We start from the raw sequence: 17975 nt of genomic DNA on the forward strand, positions 1-17975 counted from the left end.
CTGCTAATTAGGTCATATAATCTACTCAGATTTGAGTCTTGGCTCATATCCCTTTTGTTTTTTGAGCATTAATATGAACCACATATTAATGTAATAGATAATTCAGTCAAAGGCATATTGTATTATTGCTAATTAAAAATAATTTTAATGTTCAACACATTGTTATAATACATTTTTAAATGTATTCAAATTTCAAATGTAACATTATCAGAATGTTGCCTCCTACAGTTGAGAGAAGGTAAGTATTTATTTTATATTACATAAATATATTAAAAAAATTATAGAAAATCTATGTTAGACATTTTATAACAATGTCAAAGTATTTAGCCTATATTAATCCGGTAAACATACGGCTCTTCTTCCTCCGCAGACTGAAGAGGTTCGGTATGGACTCCAGGATACTCTGCAACTTTTACCGATGCACCATCGAGAGCATCCTGACTGGCAGCATCACCACCTGGTATGGGAACTGCACTATTCTCAGGGACCACACCCACCCTAGCAAGAAACTGTTAACTCTGCTACCATCAGGCAGACAGTATCGGAGCATCAGGACACGAACCAGCTGGCTCAAGAGCAGCTTCTTTCCTAGCACCTCAAGACTTTTGAACTGTTAAACGCCAAGATCCTGCCTTCCCCCGCAAAGACAGACACACACACACACGCGCGCGCGCACACACACACACACACACACACACACACACACACACACACACACACACACACACACACACACACACACACACACACACACACACACACACACACACACACACACACACACACACACACACACACACACACACAATATTTTTGCACTACTACTGCAAACTGCAATACAGATGCTGACTGAGACACTTTATTGTTATTGTTATATATATACGCTGTATATATATATAAACTTAGCAAAAAGTAAGTTTGGCAGATTATTTCTCTATGGTAACAATGCTTTTTGGCAATAAATCTTAGACCTTTGGAAAGCATGTTTAATTTCCTTTCAAATGGTGCCACATTTGTAAGGAACATGCATTTGTTGGATGAGAAGCAGCGCTGAGTATGTGGGTTGCGCCCATGAAAGATTTGCCAGATCTTTTCTGCCATTGCCAAACAGGTTATTATGCTGTTGCAATTGACACTTGTTTTGAGCTTCTGGTACCCCCAGTACCAGAAGCTCCAGATCAGTCAAATGCGGCATGCCGATTCTTGGAGCAGACACTTACTGACTGTAGCTGTACTTACAGTAGTAGGCCCCATGCTTACAGGTGCTGCCAATCAGGTGCCAATAAGGCCAGTCCAAACTGAGGGCCAAGTTCCATATAACGGGGGATGTCAAAGACAGGCCGCGAAGTTGGCGTCCCAAGAAGACGACACCCCAAGAAGACCATTTCATCACCCTGTCAGCACTTAGGTGCCGTAGGCTATCTTCTACAGATTTGCAGTTAAGGTTTGCAGGACGATATGGCCGACGGCTCTCTGCCCAGACAATCCGGAACAGACTACGTGCAGCCAATCTCCGGTCTCATAGCGTTTGCGCTGGTGTCGGCAACACGTGCACTGGAACCTGAACATGTGGAGGAATGTTATGTTCAGTGATGAGTCCAGATTCTGCCTACGGCAGTTGGATCATAGGATCAAAGTGTGGAGAAGGCGCGGAGAACGCTATGCTGGTTGCTGCACCGATAGAATAATATCTTTTGGTGGAGGCAGTGTGATGGTGTCGGGCGGCATCTCACTCACTGGAAAAACAAGGCTTGTCATCATTGGAGGCAATCTCAATGCAGGGAGATATAGAGATGAGATTCTGCAACCAGTGGCAATCTCATATCTCCACAGTCTGGGACTGTACTCTATCCTCCAAGATGACAACGCTCGCCCCCACATGGCAGGGTTTATCAGAGACTACCTCCAGAATGTGGGAGTGGAGAGGATGGAATGGCATGCTAGCAGTCCTGACCCCGACCCCGAACACTTGTGGGATCAGCTTGGGCGTGCTAGAGTGACCAACACAACCACGTTGGCTGACTTGCGACAAATGCTGGTTGAAGAATGGGATGCCATCCCACAGCAGTGTGTCACCAGGCTGGTGACAAGCATGAGGAGGAGGTGCCAGGCTGAGGTGCCAGGCTGTGTATGGTTCTTCCACACGCTACTGAGGCTCCTGTTTGTGAAATGAATAAATTGTTAAATTGCCAATATGTCTTGTTTCTTCAAACTTCAATCATCCAATCCACCAAACACCAAACGAGTCAATGGCAGAATGAGCTGTTAGGCATTGGCAGAGAAGATTTGGCAAATTTTTCATGGGCGCAACCCACACACTCAGTTCTGCTGCTTATCCCACAAGTGCATGTTCCTTACAAATGGGGCACCATTTGAAAGGGAACTATGCAGGCTTTCCGATAGTATAAGAATTTACAAATTCAGAGTGCCAGAGTCAGTGTCTGACAGTGGGGGTTGCGGTCCCGGGACCTGTTAAGGATCCCAACTGAAGAGGGGAAGAAACTGTTCAAGTGGCGGGAGGTTTTAGTCCTGATGGACCGCAGCCTCCTGCCAGAGGGGGGAGTTTCAAATAGTCTGTGACCAGGATGGGAGGGGTCGGCCATAATCCTACCTACCCGCCTCAGAGCCCTGGAGCTGTGCAGGTCCTGGAGGGATGGAAGGTTGCAGCCAATCACCTTCTCAGCAGAGCGTATGATGCGCTGCAGTCCTCTCTTGTCCTTAGCCGTAGCAGCAGTGTACCAGACAGTGATGGATGAGGTGAGGATAGACTCAATGATGGCAGTGTAGAAGTGCACCATCATAGTCTTTGGCAGGTTGAACTTCTTCAGCTGGCGCAGGAAGAACATCCTCTGCTGGCATTTATTGGTGAGGGACCTGATGTTCCGCTGTACATTTTCTCCAGCCGCACATAGTTCGTCATAGTTTGGCGACATATGCATTGTGTAATCCAGCTCGAGAAATGCGATCAGATCGCGGAAGACTTACACGTCACATCTAAGAGGCTGCCGTATTTAAAATAGCATGCATATGCATCAGTTATATTCTCAATTTAATTTACAGAGCAATCCCTGTAAATTATAGGGGGGGTGATGTGGTGGCCCTCCATCGTGATGTCAGTCAGCCATCACGACGGACGATGACATCGTCAATCGGCATAACCCTAGTGGGCAGAGTATTTTCTTTTTGTTCCATGTCCTCTAAACCCCGTACTAAGTCGCCGGATCCATCCCCCCTCTGCGTTCCGGGACCTCCCACTTTACAAATGAAGCACTGGTTGGCAGTCCTAAAAGCATCCCAGTCTGTACAGTCTAAACATGCCTGCAGATTCCCCACCGCTGTACTAGTCCACTGCTTTGACGTCCTCACCACAGGTTTGCAGAGCTTTAGTTTCTTCCTGTATGAAGGAATCAGGTGGACCATGACGTGGTCGGAGAGGCCCAGTGCAGCGCGGGGGAAGGCGTGATATGCACCGCTGACTGTGGTGTAGCAGTGATCCAGGATATGGTTCTCTCTGGTCGGGCATTTAATGAACTGTTTGTATTTGGGTAGTTCATGGCTGAGGTTGCCTTTGTTAAAGTCACCAAGCCCAATCACCAAAGAGTCCGGGTTAGTACGCTCCACACTCAGTATCTGGTCGGCTAGCATGCGCTGCGCCTCCTGCACGCGGTGGGATGTAAACACTGACCAGAATGAATGAGACAAACTCACGGGGGGAGTAGAAGGGTTTGCAGTCTATCATGAGTGTTTCCAGAATATGTGAACAGTGTTGTAGAATCACTGTCACATCATTACACCAGCCACTGTTAGGGCCCTATCTTGCATCCGGCGCAATTGACTTTCTCACTGGCGCTTGTGTCGTTGCTAGTTTGCAACTGGCGCAGAGCGTTCTTTTCCCTCCTGCGCCACGCGTCGGTAAATTAGGGAATGATCTTGCGCCCCACGGGGCGGTTCGGCGAAAGGAGGAGGCGTGTTCTGGCGCAAACGTTCCCTGGTGCTATTATGCAGTTTCAGAAATCACTTGCGCCACAAAACACGAAATACCTGGTTTAAAGTCAGTGGTGCGTTGTTCAGATGCTATTTTAAGGGCGCATGCATAATGTTGCTTGTGCACCTCGCGCATACACTGTGCTTCTCTCATCTACCTAGCCACACATTCTTGGTAAATTATTTGTGAAAGAACAGCTGATACAGCGGTAATAAGTTGTACTTTCAAATCAATGCATCTGCAAACACCGTACAGCAAACACATATTTTGTTGACAGAGACATCGTGTACATGCAAGGCCGCCTTAATGCACGGGCTTGCCTGGGCTGAAGCCCCAGGGCCTACGCCGATCGGGGGGCCTATCATGAGCTGCAGTAAAAAAAGTATTTCATTAACATGCCGCAAATGTCCTTCAATGTATTTTAATGGTCGCCATTACATAAGACATTACATACTTTTGGGAGAATTCACTTGAACTAAGTCATTTCATTTAACATAATGTAGGATACCCACCTCCGTTCAGTAGGACGCCCTCTTCACTTCTCCAGAAAGAAACGTATCCCGCGCAAAGAGTATGCTGCAATCTTTATAGCTCCATGGCTGGCACGCGTTGGGTCCCAGTGTAATTTGAGAAATGCATCCCTGCCGGCGATTTTCATTGGATTAGGAAATTATGGGCGGAACTATTTTGTCCCGCCCACGGACGCTCTGGCACCTACGGATACGAATACTTTTGCTACACATTTACCACCTAGACGTGTTGCAAAACTACCTGCAAAAAAACCCACAGCTGAGACTTGCAGGAGCAGATTCGAGCAGTTGTAAAATGGATTTGTGCTCGCTCATTAAAATGCTGAATTAACATAGCGTTCTTTATCATTTTATTTGTGAGGAAATTTTTCACAGATGTGCAACTTCTGATGCATTAGTTCAAATGTGGGTTTACGAATGCACACCTTTTGGGCATGTTCTCAGATTATGAAACACGGGTGTGCAAATGTGTTTTGCACCAACTGCGCTGCAATAATTGTAGCAAAAGGATTTGTCCACCTGTAACACAGATGTGCGTACTCGTAGACCCTATTTTGTGTTTACAATGGTATAAAAAATATTTACGACTACAAATGTACTGTTACACATTTGTGACTTTAGAGTACACATTAGGGTTGCCCGGTGTGGACATTTTCACACCGAGTAATACGCTTGTGTCAACACCGGTATTACCGGTATAAATGGTATTAACTTTGAAACTATAGGTCAACCGCCATCTTCTCCGTCAACTCTCCTCTCACACTCGGTGACAGCGGCTGGCAGCGCGCCAATTCTCGGCGTCTTATAACGTTCTTTATACAATGGGGGACCTAAATCCAGCGATCTGATTGGTTCCCAACTGTTGTATAAAGAGCGTATACATAACTGCTATGACGCCCGATAATTTTGTGAAAGTATCACTCCGCGCCTTGAAGAGGAAACCGTTACAAAGTATCGTAAGAAACTTTATCACACGGAGATTTAGCTTGACCATGGAGGAGGTCGTATTTTTACTAGTGTGTGTGTGAAGTCATTTTGCCATAATTTTAACAGTTGTATAAAAGCAATAGCACAGTTCACTGAAGTCTAAAATCGGCGAGTGAACTGCTCCATAGGATAAATTGCCATAAATAAATCGGAGCCTTCTCTCGGAGGGACGCTAAAGTGTGTTGCATAGCGACCGTCGATGCATAGCGGCAGCCAGGAGGGACTACTTTTTTGTATTCTTTAACAAAACGGCTACTTTGACTTTCTTTGTTTCTTTTTAAATGTAGTGTGTCTATGACTTTCGTTTCGCCATAACAGTAACCATTGTATAAAAGCAATACTTCAGTCAGTGGTATGTGCTCACATTATACCACTGTGAAGGGGGTCGCCGGCCCTCCGCTGCGCGTCGGGGCCGGACAACGCCCCTTAACAGTGGTATAATGAGCACATACCACAGCCTGGCGGGATCTATTGCTTAAATATATAATAGTATAATATAATTTTATCTATCATAATATCACGGCCAAAAGCTCTGTGCGCCTCCGGATAGCCGTAGCGCGGGGAGCTCACGTAGGGATTGGGCTTCGCCCCAGGGATTGGGGTTTGTTTACCGGCGTTGCTATGGTTACCGGTCTTGTAAGGAACCACGTCAATTCTCGGCGCGACAATTCTCCCGCACAGAGCAGAACTGTGGCCTATTCTACACATTTTAATTTTCTTAATTATAATTATATATTATTCATTTTTACTGAATTTGTTTTTTATGACTGAAAAAAAAAAAAAAACCTCGGTGTTGCCGGTGTGCAACACCGAGTAAACGGTGTTGGCCTCAACACCGGTAACACCGGTAAAACCGTATACCGCGGCAACCCTAGTACACATGCAAAATAAATATGTACGACTTCAAATTGACTGTGACTTTACTGTACGCATTCAAATTCTGCAGCTACAGGTGCTACGACTTTTGCTACAATAATACCTTCATACTTAAAGGGCATGGGAGCTGGCACTCTCATTGGTTTATCGCACGTTAGGTCCAAACCACTCCTACGGGTAATTAGGCTACTTCAGACCAACCCTTTTTAGATTTGCGCCGGGCGCAAGAGTCATTTTTGCGCCGGTAAAATAGCAACATCGCCATAGAACCACCCACAAAGCTACTTGCACTTGGCGCTTCTCACTTGCGTTTCAGACCGTTAAAATAGGGCCCTTAGCGTAAAAACAGATACCTCCACCTTTGGTTTTACCGGAAAGTTCTCTGTCACGATCCGCTCTGAAGAGTTGGAAGCCTGCCAGCTGCAGCGCCGAGTCCGGTAATGATCCGCAGAGCCACGTCTTCGTAAAACACAAAACAGAAGACGAAGAAAAGTCTGTTTTTCCCGTCCAGCAGCTGGAGCTAGTCCAGTTTGCTGCACAGTGAGGGCACGTAGGTATATATATATATATATATATATATAAAAATTGCTATATATGATACTTGCTATAGATATGTATATATATATAAATAAATATCCTAGTTTTATTTTAACTATTTTGTCCTTTGTTACTCTTTTACTCTTATCTTATACTATTATATAATTTAAAAAGAAATAGGAGAGATTGGGACACAAAAAATGCATTGCCAGCTGAGCTATGACTGCTGTTATGTTGTGCATTCGACAATAAAATAACGACTGTTTATGTGAAAAACTTGCTATTTATGTGATAAACAACTCAACAATTCAGGAAACCCAACCGATTTTACCAACAACACACATTGTCGTCATACTTTACTACATTGGCATTAGAAAAGTCTGCAGTATTTCTGCAAAAGCAGCAATGAATAGTGAAGCAGCGCACTATGACTTCTCCTGAAGTAGGCCTACCCTCATTGAACTTTACAGAATACACAAACACACACACACACACACACACACACACACACACACACACACACACACACACACACACACACACACACACACACACACACACACACACACTTGTCCTGCCAGTTGCTGCCTCTGTCTTTGTCTCGGTAAACACCGTCTTAATACGTCTCCCATGGCCTTCTGTTTTGTTTGGATGCCCTCTCAGTCTGCCCTCTTGGAGAAGCACGGAGTGATTATCCGCATGGACGTCAGAGGCACCGCGCCTCGACCCCTTATTACAGTCCGTTATTCCACCACAGCGATGCGGTTCTCTACCCAACACTACCTGCGCTGAAAGGGGAAACAGCCGCAGCAGCTGAGGCGCGCGATTCGCTTGAACTTTATTCATCTAGGAGCGAGGAGCGTTTGAAGCGCCGCGGAGCTTTGAGCGGCGCGTCCCGGTGGAGGGCGGCTGTTTGCAGTCCATGTGTCTCCCAGGTTCTTTCTACTGACGAAGGGAAACGTTGGCATGTGCCCCCCGGGCCCTTTTCAGCATCGCTTGGCGCTCTCCTCTGATCACCCACTCTCCTGCCTTCTTCGTCTTAGCTCCCCACCCTCCCCCATCCCGCCGCCCGCCCCCAAACACTTTTATAAACGCGCCCTTGAAGTCCACCGGGCAGCTTTTGAAAGACAAACGCAGAGCGATAAGCGGATACATACTCTGGTTTGGTTAACCTACAACCTGTATCCAGGGAAAACCGACGAGTCACCGTCCTCCAGATGATCAGGTTGTTATTTAGGCTATATTTTATGAACCGACATTTACGCGTCGCCTATCTACCCATCACTGTTCATTATTAGGAGGAGGACAAATCACAGACCGTAACGAGTTTGTAACGAGTCTATTGCATGACATCCAATCTAACGATGCTCACTCACTAACCACGTTTGTGCATGGCTGTCACAGTCCCCCAGGAGGATTAACATTGTGCTGCGGCCTTGCAACCACGGCATCACGATCTAGTGCCACTGCAAGATGACCAGTGCCATTGTCGTGTGTTGTGTTTCTTTTAGGCACGCTCACACGTGACGCACTATATTACAAAGAAATCCATTTTGGACTGATGGGTGGCTCGATGGCCGTTTAATTTTAGCTTTGACTTCAACAAAGCTCATACAACCCATGTAGGCTACTATTTGCAAGTAGCCTTTCTTAAATTTGTATCAGCAATTAACCATTTGAAAGAAGTTGGAACGTATTTATGTTCTTGTATAGCCTCATATGATGCATTTTAATTTTAGTGATATGAAGGGTCCATTTTGAAATGAGAATAATTTATGACAACAAAAAAGACACAGAGACCATAACGATCTGGCCTCCAAGCCTGGGCGTAGGAAGAGTGGTCCGCCTTTGAATACGAGTGGATTACCTAGACACAAGAAGAAAGACCACCCAGACCGAACAATCCCACTGATGTTACTTTCCTCTACAGATCCGCCAACAGAAGATTTCCCAAGTTTCTCTGGTGAGACGCGGGAAGCTAGAATGAAAGCAAACATGTTGTTTCGGAAGCCTTGTTTGTGCTGGCGTTCCCTCGCTGCGTGTTTAATGCACTGCTTCTCTTTGGTCGGGGGATTCACATAAGCCTGTTGAGGGAACAGCTAAATAAATCCATAGTGAGGTGTAGGCCTAGAGATGGTGAAAATGCGGATTATGATGGAGGAAATATGAGTGGATCCGTCGCGATATTAAAATGACCAGGATTTGTGGGCTCTGTGGAGTACACTGGGGCTGAGAGCTGAGGATTGTCAGACAATGCAATATGTAACTGGTTCGTACCAGTTCAACACATGCGTTTTGATGCTGTTAAGTCAGTAATATATTGCAATCTGACAGCTCACATGTATCAAAATAATATCTGTAGGTGATACTTACTGTTTAATACAAAACTATAATCTGTATTCACGTTAATTGCAATGCCAAAAAGAGAATACTGCAATACAATCTAGTAGACTATGAGGTATATTGCAATTGTAGTATAGCCTATCCATATACCTATCCAAGCTAGCCATACAGTTCTTGATGTTGTTTTGAGAGAACAATTTAATGCTTTCTAATAATTCAAAGTGTTATTCAGGATCTATTCATCCTGTTCAGTGTCACATGACCCAGTGTACAATCTACCAACGAAAGAAAAGGGAAATCCCATGTAGAAGAAAGAGAAAGAGATGTTTGTGTGTGTCTGCCTGCAGGCTTGCCTCCACACCTGTGCCTCTGCATGTGCATGTGTGTGTGTTTGCGAGAGAGTGTCTGAAACTGAAGGGCTAGGGCATTGTGTGTGCCTGTCTTGATCCAGATCCTATAATACCCATGGCATCATTTGTTTCCACCGCTCTGACGAGTCCGGGTCAACACAAGAACTTGAAGGTCAATCATTCTCGCCTGCCTGGCTCCTGTTTGCCTCGCTGATGGTGGATGTCAACAGACTGCATGTGGTGGCCAATCCCAATGTTGGCCTTGGGAGAACACAGAGAGGGCTAGTTTCCTTTGGCTGAGCCACAATCGTGCTATGTTGAACGAAATGGAAACGAGAAAAGAGCAAGAGGTACAGACGCATACAACAAATGATCAAAAATGTAACAAGAAGTTACAAAGAAACTTTTTTTCTGTTTGAGAAACCAGCAAAAACGCACCACATTCATTCTGCATCAACATGTTTGATCGGTTAGCAATAGATGTAGGTCTATATATATCATGTTTTTCTTTACCAATAGGCTAAATAGTCAGTTTTTGAAAGATAGAGAGTAACCTTCATTGTCCTTTTTGTGGACAATTAATAGAGTTTATGTCTCTTCACAAAGAGTCAAAGAAAAACAAAGAAAGGTAAGATAAACACCACACAAAAATAATCTGAATCTGTCATGCTTCTGGATAGAGTTTCAATTAGTATTAAACAGAAACTCCTTTGTCACTCCAAGGGAGTAAGACATAGAGTTCCGGTTGGCTGTGGGGCTTGATGTTGCTAGCACTGGGCGCACTTGTTTCCCCTAACGACGGGACACACACTGTTAATTAATTTGGGTTTCTTTCTCTTTTTTTTTACTTGTTTTCCTTTCAAGAGAGCACAAAGAAACAGGACTGTTTGAAATCATTTGTGAATGCAACAGGCAAGCCAAGAAAGAAAGCTTTAAAGGCTGCATGCATCTGAATTTGTCATATTTCCTGTGAACTTGATATTTATTAATCATTGATATGTTGATGTGTCAACTTAAAACATATGGATCTAATGGAACATTCCAGAAGATCCATATGTTTTAAATTGTGTATAATTCCATGAAAAAGAGAATCATGTTATTGTTGACTCCCAATTAGCTAGCCGCTACCACAAGGGTCAAATCATAAAATAATAATAAGACTGTGACACATTGCATTTGAAAATGCACAGGCTCTTCTAAAATAAAGTGTGGCACCTAATTTTCCTTAGGATAGCAATATTGTTAGGGTAGATAAATTGAGATAGATAGAAAGCCCAGGACTACATCTAGTCTAAAAGAATATCCCTTGCAATGCTGGGAAAACCTTATGCCTCAGAGTGGCTGAGTTCCAATCCCCAATCAATCCTCCTACGAAACACTCACGCTTCACCTCAAGAATGACTTCATTTTTATGACTAGAATCTAATTTGAATATATCTATGCAACCGTTTGTTGATGAGAGGCAGGTGGTGCTGGTCTATGTTGTGTTGTGTTGTGTGAAAATATATTTATCTCAATTACATAGAGCCTGCCTGCTGTTTGTGTGGTTTATTCAGACACACAACAAGGCTAGGAATGTTTGCTCATCATTAAGCAAGGTCAATGAGATACAGGACTAAACAGAAGAGTGTACCTTTTAAAATAAACAGATTAAGGAGTTTATCCAATGGAATTTTGAAACGCTAAGTGACGTTTTATTCAGGTTCCATTTGTACTAAAGTCTATCTTTTTTTCTTGAACAGGAATAAAATTGCACTTGCCCAATATATTTAGTTGTGATAAGATATTTTTGGTCTCAAAGCATAGTGGTGCACAATACATTAGTCTAGCTAGAACTTCAAAGGTTAAGCAAAAACCATTGAGGCATTCGGCTCATTGTTGTTTAGAATCCAGTTTTTAATATTTAATTGAACCATAAAAAGAACAAATAAAACATTTTCTCAATGTAGTTACAAAAAATGGGAGCGCTAAAGGGGCTTCTGTTGCCTTCACAAAGGGATGTGGACAGAGGACGTCTGACAGATTTCTCTTACAAAAAAGATCTCCAGCCGAAATATATCTACTTAATTGCTTAACCAAGGTGTATATACAGGGCAAGAACATCCTCACATCGTTAATGGTTATCAATAAAGTTTTGAGGTAAACAACCAAAGAAAATAAAAAACACTGCCAAAAGAACAACGGATAAAATTAAATAAGAGAAGAATGAATGCCATGGTTGCTTAATATTAGCACAGGATCACAACATTAGTGGGTGTTGATGGATACATACTTGATGCTCAGTTCATTTTACCCCAGGGTCGCAGGAGGACAACATGGCAAATCAACGTGAGCTCTGAGAAGTCAATATATACAAAGGGCCCACAGTCTAATTTGAAGTGAAGGGGGTTCATTTGAATGCTCACTTTATTTGCTTCATAAAAGAAACACAGTATTCATCGAACAACGACAACAAATTAAATCGTAGTTATACATTTTATTCATTATTGATGTCTTTTAACTTATACTGTATATTCCCTTGGAAATACCTTCTAAGATGAAAGGAGCGCGGGGGGAAACAAAAAGAAAATTGGATACACATGCGAGTTTTGAAAGTGGATTCAGAAATAACAAGTATTGTACAAAATAATAATAATTACAGTTTTTTTTTTTACTCTCCATTATCAAAATACACCTTCGCTCTTAGCACCTCTCGACACGTTTTTTGAGTGTGTGTCTGTGTGTGTGTGTGTGTTTTGTTTTCATGAACAAGCGCTGTTGAAGTCACTTTTCATTCAGCACCTGCATACTCCAGAGAAGAGGCCGCCCGTCCGCCCCCCACTACCCGCGGCCCGCCTCCCCTGTTCAGCCTCTCTCCGTCCTCTGCTGCCATCCATCCCTTCATCCATGCCCCCACATCACAATGAAATAAAACACAAATCCTCTAACAAACCAAAACGAGACGCATCGCCGTGATTCCGGCAGCATAAACTATTATGCATACGCACCACTCACACATATATGACACACGCGCGTGCACGGCAATACGTAGTGTTTTGCCCCTGCTCTACACATACTTCCATGTGGCAACAGTAATGGGGGGGGGGGGGGGGGCAGATGGAGCTAGAGGCTGGGGGTCAGGTTAGAGGAAGGGGAGAGGTTGAAGGAGGGGGGCTATGGGTGGGGTTCTGGTCGTACCAAAAAAGTGTCTTTGAGTTTTCTTTGATGGCCCTGTCAAGTTCTTGTTTTTTTCATTTTTGTTGATTTTTTTGTCTCTTCTTCTGTGGATGTTTGCTTGATTGTGTTTTTGTTTTTTAGCCAAGGAAGCAGACGGGTCCGACCTCGAAGCCAAACTTCTGGTTGGGGTCGCCGAAGTCCGTCACCATGAGGTCGACGATGGGAACCTGGTCGATCTTGGGAGTGTTGATTTCCAACACGGTCTTTCCATAGCCCTTCCTCGTCTGCAGGGACAGAGCAAGGAACCGACAAGAGGGTTAAGAGACATGAACATTATTGGACATCAAAAATAAATAATTACAATGTTACAACATTTGAAAGCACGACATGAAGGAGCAATTGTGCCTTGTGATAAAGTTGAACCTTTGCTATTTTCTAATATGACAGAGTACTGCTTCATGCTAATGTCCATCCCATACTAAATAGTCAAGGGTGATGGTTTCCCTTTAAGGAAAATTATTCTTAAGGTAAGGGAAGGGCAATATCAGAAAAATATGATATCTCTATGATGTCATTTGTGGTACCATCGGTTATTGTCAATGCCATATTGGTGTTCCATCCTCTGGTTTATATGATGCAGACTCACACCCTCATGGACATCCATGGGCACACAGCGAGGGGGGTCTTACCGCGCAGCCGTCTGAGAGGGCCTTGATGTACGGGTTGTTTTCGTAGGACATCTCCTCGTCGTTGGCGCCCAGGAAGCGCAGCGCCCGGTTGTAGCCGCCGGCCGCCTGGTCGTGCCACGCCACCGACTGGTGGCAGCTGTAGGTGAAGTTCTGTCTGGCCGACGCCGTCAGTAGTCTGAGGAAGGTCATCTGCACCTCGTTGATGGAGCTGCCCTCCGAGTCCACGTAGGAAAGCTGCGGGGAGATACAGGTGGTGAGTACACCTTTACAGGATTAGCAAACCCCCCAAATCCCTTTTTCTGAAAGCTACTCTGCTTGGGTCTGGCAGAGCACCGGGGAACATTTCTGTGTTTATTTTGACTAAATGCGTAAGGTTGTCAAACGGTTGCTTAGCCTGTTCCATGCATTATACAAGCCCTTCTGTGGTGAATGGAGGGCGAGGTTCTGTCTGAGCTCTATTGTTGATATGCTTTCGCCTTTAGAGGTGCTGAATGCTACTCAAGTTCTGAGTTGGGTTAAGGAAGAGACACATGGAGATTGGGTGTGCTTTTTTTACAAGAGGTAAGAGTCCAAAGTGTTTTTTTCCTTTGTAGTCTTGTCCTAAAAGGTTAAATTGCCCTGAATGAGAAGTCACTTGCAGAGGCAGTGTTGAACTACGAAAAAAAACAAACTGAAATCCTTGGTTTATGTGGTTTTGCTTTATACATCCATTCAAAAACTCATGAATCACTACAAGGTTCACTGGAGAAGGTCAGAGGAGCGGCAGCAACACTTACTATTTTACCACGCTTGAATTCGCTGAACCACGACCCAGGATTCTCTTTGGGCCAGGAAGATATTTTGACCTACATAAAAAGAACAAATTGCTTTGTCAATACAGACCCAGTGAACATCTCTGTTACGGAAGCGAATAGGGACACACTGAATTGAAAAAGCTGAACTGCCCTGTGGCTGACGTTTAAATCCTCTCATTGATGAGCATATTGAAGCATTTGATTAGTACGTGAGGATGGAGTGCTTTCATTTTCCTAGATTGAATGGTACAATTTAATTTTATTAAATGTTATTATATTGTACTGCATTCTATGACATAGGTGTCGGTCACATATAGGTCCACATTTACATATGCATACACAGTGCTGTTAGGAATATTGTTAATGTAGGCCTATATGTATGTATATTGTATGTATATATATATATATTTTATTCTAGAAGGGGAAAACACAAATGCCTTACTCCGTTGGACTTCTTATCAGGGTAGATGCAGGTTTCCCCTCCGGCGGTGAAGTTACAGAACACTTTGAGGGAGTCTCCAGAACAGCCCTGGTTGGGGTCGATCCAGTACTCGCCTGGGGAGAACCAACCACATAGTCAACACACTGGTCCCGAGTGGCACCAAAACTCTCTTCATGAACCCATCCCCATCGACGCTCTTGTGTAGAGATAACTCCTTAATTCAACCCATCTCTCTAGGGTTAGAAAGTAAAGTATGAACCACCATCCTCTGAACATGATGAGAACGCCAGAGAGGATCACCGATCCTAGAGAGACCAACTTAGTCTTAGTCTTACTTAGTGTAACTTTCATGGCAGAACCCTGTAACTCGAACTTAAGAAACACTGCTCTAGCGTTGGTAAGAATGTTCTCTCTCTCTAACTCACTCTCTCTCTTTTTTTCTCTCCCTCTCTTAGTCTCTCTCTCGCTCTCTCTATCTCTTTTTTGCCTTCTCTTGTCCTCTCCATCCCTCTCTCTCTGTCTATCTCTCTAGCTGTCCCTCCCTCCCTCTCCCCCAGCCCCTTATTGCTCACCATCTGGGAACTCTGGGTGTGCGAGCTGCAGGTCCTTGCAGGTCCGGGCCGGGTTGTTCTGGGTGCCCATGGGGTACTTCATGCGCTCGATGTCCTGCTTGAGGTTGTTGAGGGAGCCGAAGATGTCCTCCATGCCCTCCCCGTAGTCCAGGATGGTGCCCGCGGCGTCCGCCTGCATGTCGCTGGAGCGCTTTGACTTCTTGGGCGACTGGATGGGAAGGGGCTGGATCACCTCTCCGGGTGGGCCCTGTACAGGAAGGAGTTGTGTCATTACTTTACTGTACTGCATTTGACAGGAACTACACCTAGTTCAAATACCCTCACCCAATTGCCTCTCGAGCAGGAAACCATAGACCACCCTAAACACACAATTTGCCATCTTCTTCAACTTCTTTTAGTTCACTGCATTGTTTTATTTGATAGAACGACCGAAAACACATGGCACTACATCTCATCCCCTTTGGATGCCACTTAAATCTCCCTCAAAGATGAGACTAGGATCAGTATCCAAAAAGCTTAACTCCAGGCTAAAGTACTCACAGGGGCGCCAGGGGGGCCGATCACACCGGTGTCTCCCTTCTGACCAGCGGGACCCTGGGAAGGACAACACAATGTTTGTTATACAGCTAGCTGTAGCATTGATAGCGACCACAATACACTTGAAAACACACACTCACACAAAACACAGCATTGCCACTTTCCCCCCCCCCCAGGTCATTTGTTTCACTTACCCCTGAACCCTTGGACCCTTTGGGACCTTGTGGGCCCTGGACATGGGAAGAGAAAGGCTCGGCGTTAGACACACAAGTCCACTCCACGCCCACACAGGGAACGAGAGTCAAGGGCATGTACAGTGAAGGGAGAATTACATGGAGCGAGAATAACTTACCGGCAGACCTGGAGGACCAGAGGGGCCGAGGGGGCCGGAGGATCCACTGATGCCCTGTGAACGGATCAGAAGGCGTGAGGAGAGGCGTCAGCAGCATAGGGCGGAAGGACGTTGTGTTGACATATTGAGCCATCTCCAATAATATTGTTGACGAGATGGCGAGGAGTGTTTCAAGCCTACCACACTTCAAACCGGAATGGATATCAATTATGCAGGGAAGGTGCATTGGGAGCACTTTCTTTTACTGAATTGAACAGAGGCATAATAGTAGCTCGCTTTTAGTTAACACAATTATCACAGTGAACTTTACTATGCTCCGTCCACTAAAGAGAGACACAGAAGCAGCCTAAAAGGCTTAATGTTGAGGAGGTTTTTTGGATTTGGTTTGAAATCATCATATCGTTTTATGATTCATGTCCCATTCTATTTTTAAGGCCCCATAAAGCGGGGGCGGCTGACACGGCAGAGTGAGTTAAGACTCGTCCCCACAAAAGGGGGCCTGTGGTTTTTACGAGAGCTCATATTCCCTAATCCATATTTCATGTTGCGCTAAATCATGAAGCTTGAGTGATGATGGAGGGCGGGGACTACAGAAGCTAGTCCAGCAGGTTCATGTCTACGTTCCCCCATTTCTCATACCAAAAACAAAACACCAAAAGACCAAAATCATCATGAGGATGTCTCTTAATCAGGAGTCACAAGCAGCTGGGAATCACTCAGCAGCTCATAGTGAAGTAACCACTGCACTTTAAGGTCGGGAATTTGAAGAACATCTCAACATTTCTTATTCACGTCCTACCAACTGTCAGAAGGCAAAAACTTGATGTTTACAGAATGCGGTATGGACGTGCAGATACATGTGAAATGGGATTTAGATGAACGTCATCACATGGAATTTCTCATATGGAATCTCAGAGTCATGGAATTAAAAGTAAAAAAAAAGTGATAAAAAATAAATCATTATAAATGACATACGCTGTCACCCTTGCTTCCAGGTGTACCCTGGGGTCCGGGAAGACCCCGGTCTCCCTTCTCTCCCTGCTCACCAGGGGGTCCGATTAAGCCAATCAAACCGGGATGACCCTGTGGGAGAAAAACAATACAAATGACGATTGAGAATAATTACAATGTCCCCTTTATTTTGTCTGCATAATATATTTGTTATCGCTGGAAGTTTTATCCTTATAAAAATAGGAATAGGTATTTGACTGGGGGGAACTTTGGAGTCTTGTTATTATAGAAATCTCTCTGCATTATTAGTGAAATGCCTGCTCTGAACTGCACACAATCTGAGGAAATGGAAGGACGGTTGGCCTGATGGAAAATACAGCCTGCCAAGATGAGGGTGAGCGCTAGCTAGGCATTTGTCCACGCTATTACTTTGAAGCCATTAGAAATGGCATAGTTGGTGTGCTGTTAAAACTTTGCCTCTTTTTAAAACGTTTAAATTGTGTATGTGTGTGTGTGTGTGTGTGTGTGTGTGTGTGTGTGTGTGTGTGTGTGTGCATGTGCATGTGAGTGGATGTGCTCATGCGTTTATTCAGCAATTCTTCGCGCAAAGAGAGGTAATCAGAGGGTTTTAACAGCCAAATCATTGGTGATTTTTTTTCCGTTCCAATTTCCACACCAAAAAAGAGACATAGCCGAGGTATTCACAATGGATCTGATCCTTTTGTTCTCCTGTCTGTGGAGGTTAAATGTAGTTTTGGGAACCTGAGAAATGCAATCAGCAGAAGGTGAGAGTGAGGAAATGGGGGACTGACTCACCTTCTCACCCTTGGAGCCGGGGTCACCCTTCAGCCCAGGCAGGCCGGGAGGACCCTAG

General features: G+C 44.5%; 1 protein-coding gene across 7 annotated transcripts in view; it reads right to left on the minus strand.

Annotated features, from left to right (window-relative positions):
• Positions 1 to 11483: 11483 nt before the first annotated feature.
• col11a1a (collagen, type XI, alpha 1a) overlaps positions 11484 to 17975 on the minus strand; it is a 74078-nt gene continuing 67586 nt past the window's right edge. For all 7 annotated transcript variants that reach the window (XM_060044547.1, XM_060044545.1, XM_060044548.1 and 4 more), the window contains 10 exons: positions 17918 to 17971; positions 17126 to 17233; positions 16151 to 16204; positions 15993 to 16028; positions 15802 to 15855; positions 15262 to 15508; positions 14690 to 14802; positions 14230 to 14298; positions 13454 to 13687; positions 11484 to 13048 (listed from right to left, as the gene is read on the minus strand). In XM_060044547.1, the coding sequence (XP_059900530.1) occupies positions 12902 to 13048; positions 13454 to 13687; positions 14230 to 14298; positions 14690 to 14802; positions 15262 to 15508; positions 15802 to 15855; positions 15993 to 16028; positions 16151 to 16204; positions 17126 to 17233; positions 17918 to 17971 (1116 nt within the window). In that variant the 3' untranslated portion in view covers positions 11484 to 12901. The remainder of the gene's footprint in view (positions 13049 to 13453; positions 13688 to 14229; positions 14299 to 14689; positions 14803 to 15261; positions 15509 to 15801; positions 15856 to 15992; positions 16029 to 16150; positions 16205 to 17125; positions 17234 to 17917; positions 17972 to 17975) is intronic.

The sequence above is a fragment of the Gadus macrocephalus genome, chromosome 23, assembly GCF_031168955.1.
Source record: "Gadus macrocephalus chromosome 23, ASM3116895v1".
NCBI lineage: Eukaryota > Metazoa > Chordata > Actinopteri > Gadiformes > Gadidae > Gadus > Gadus macrocephalus.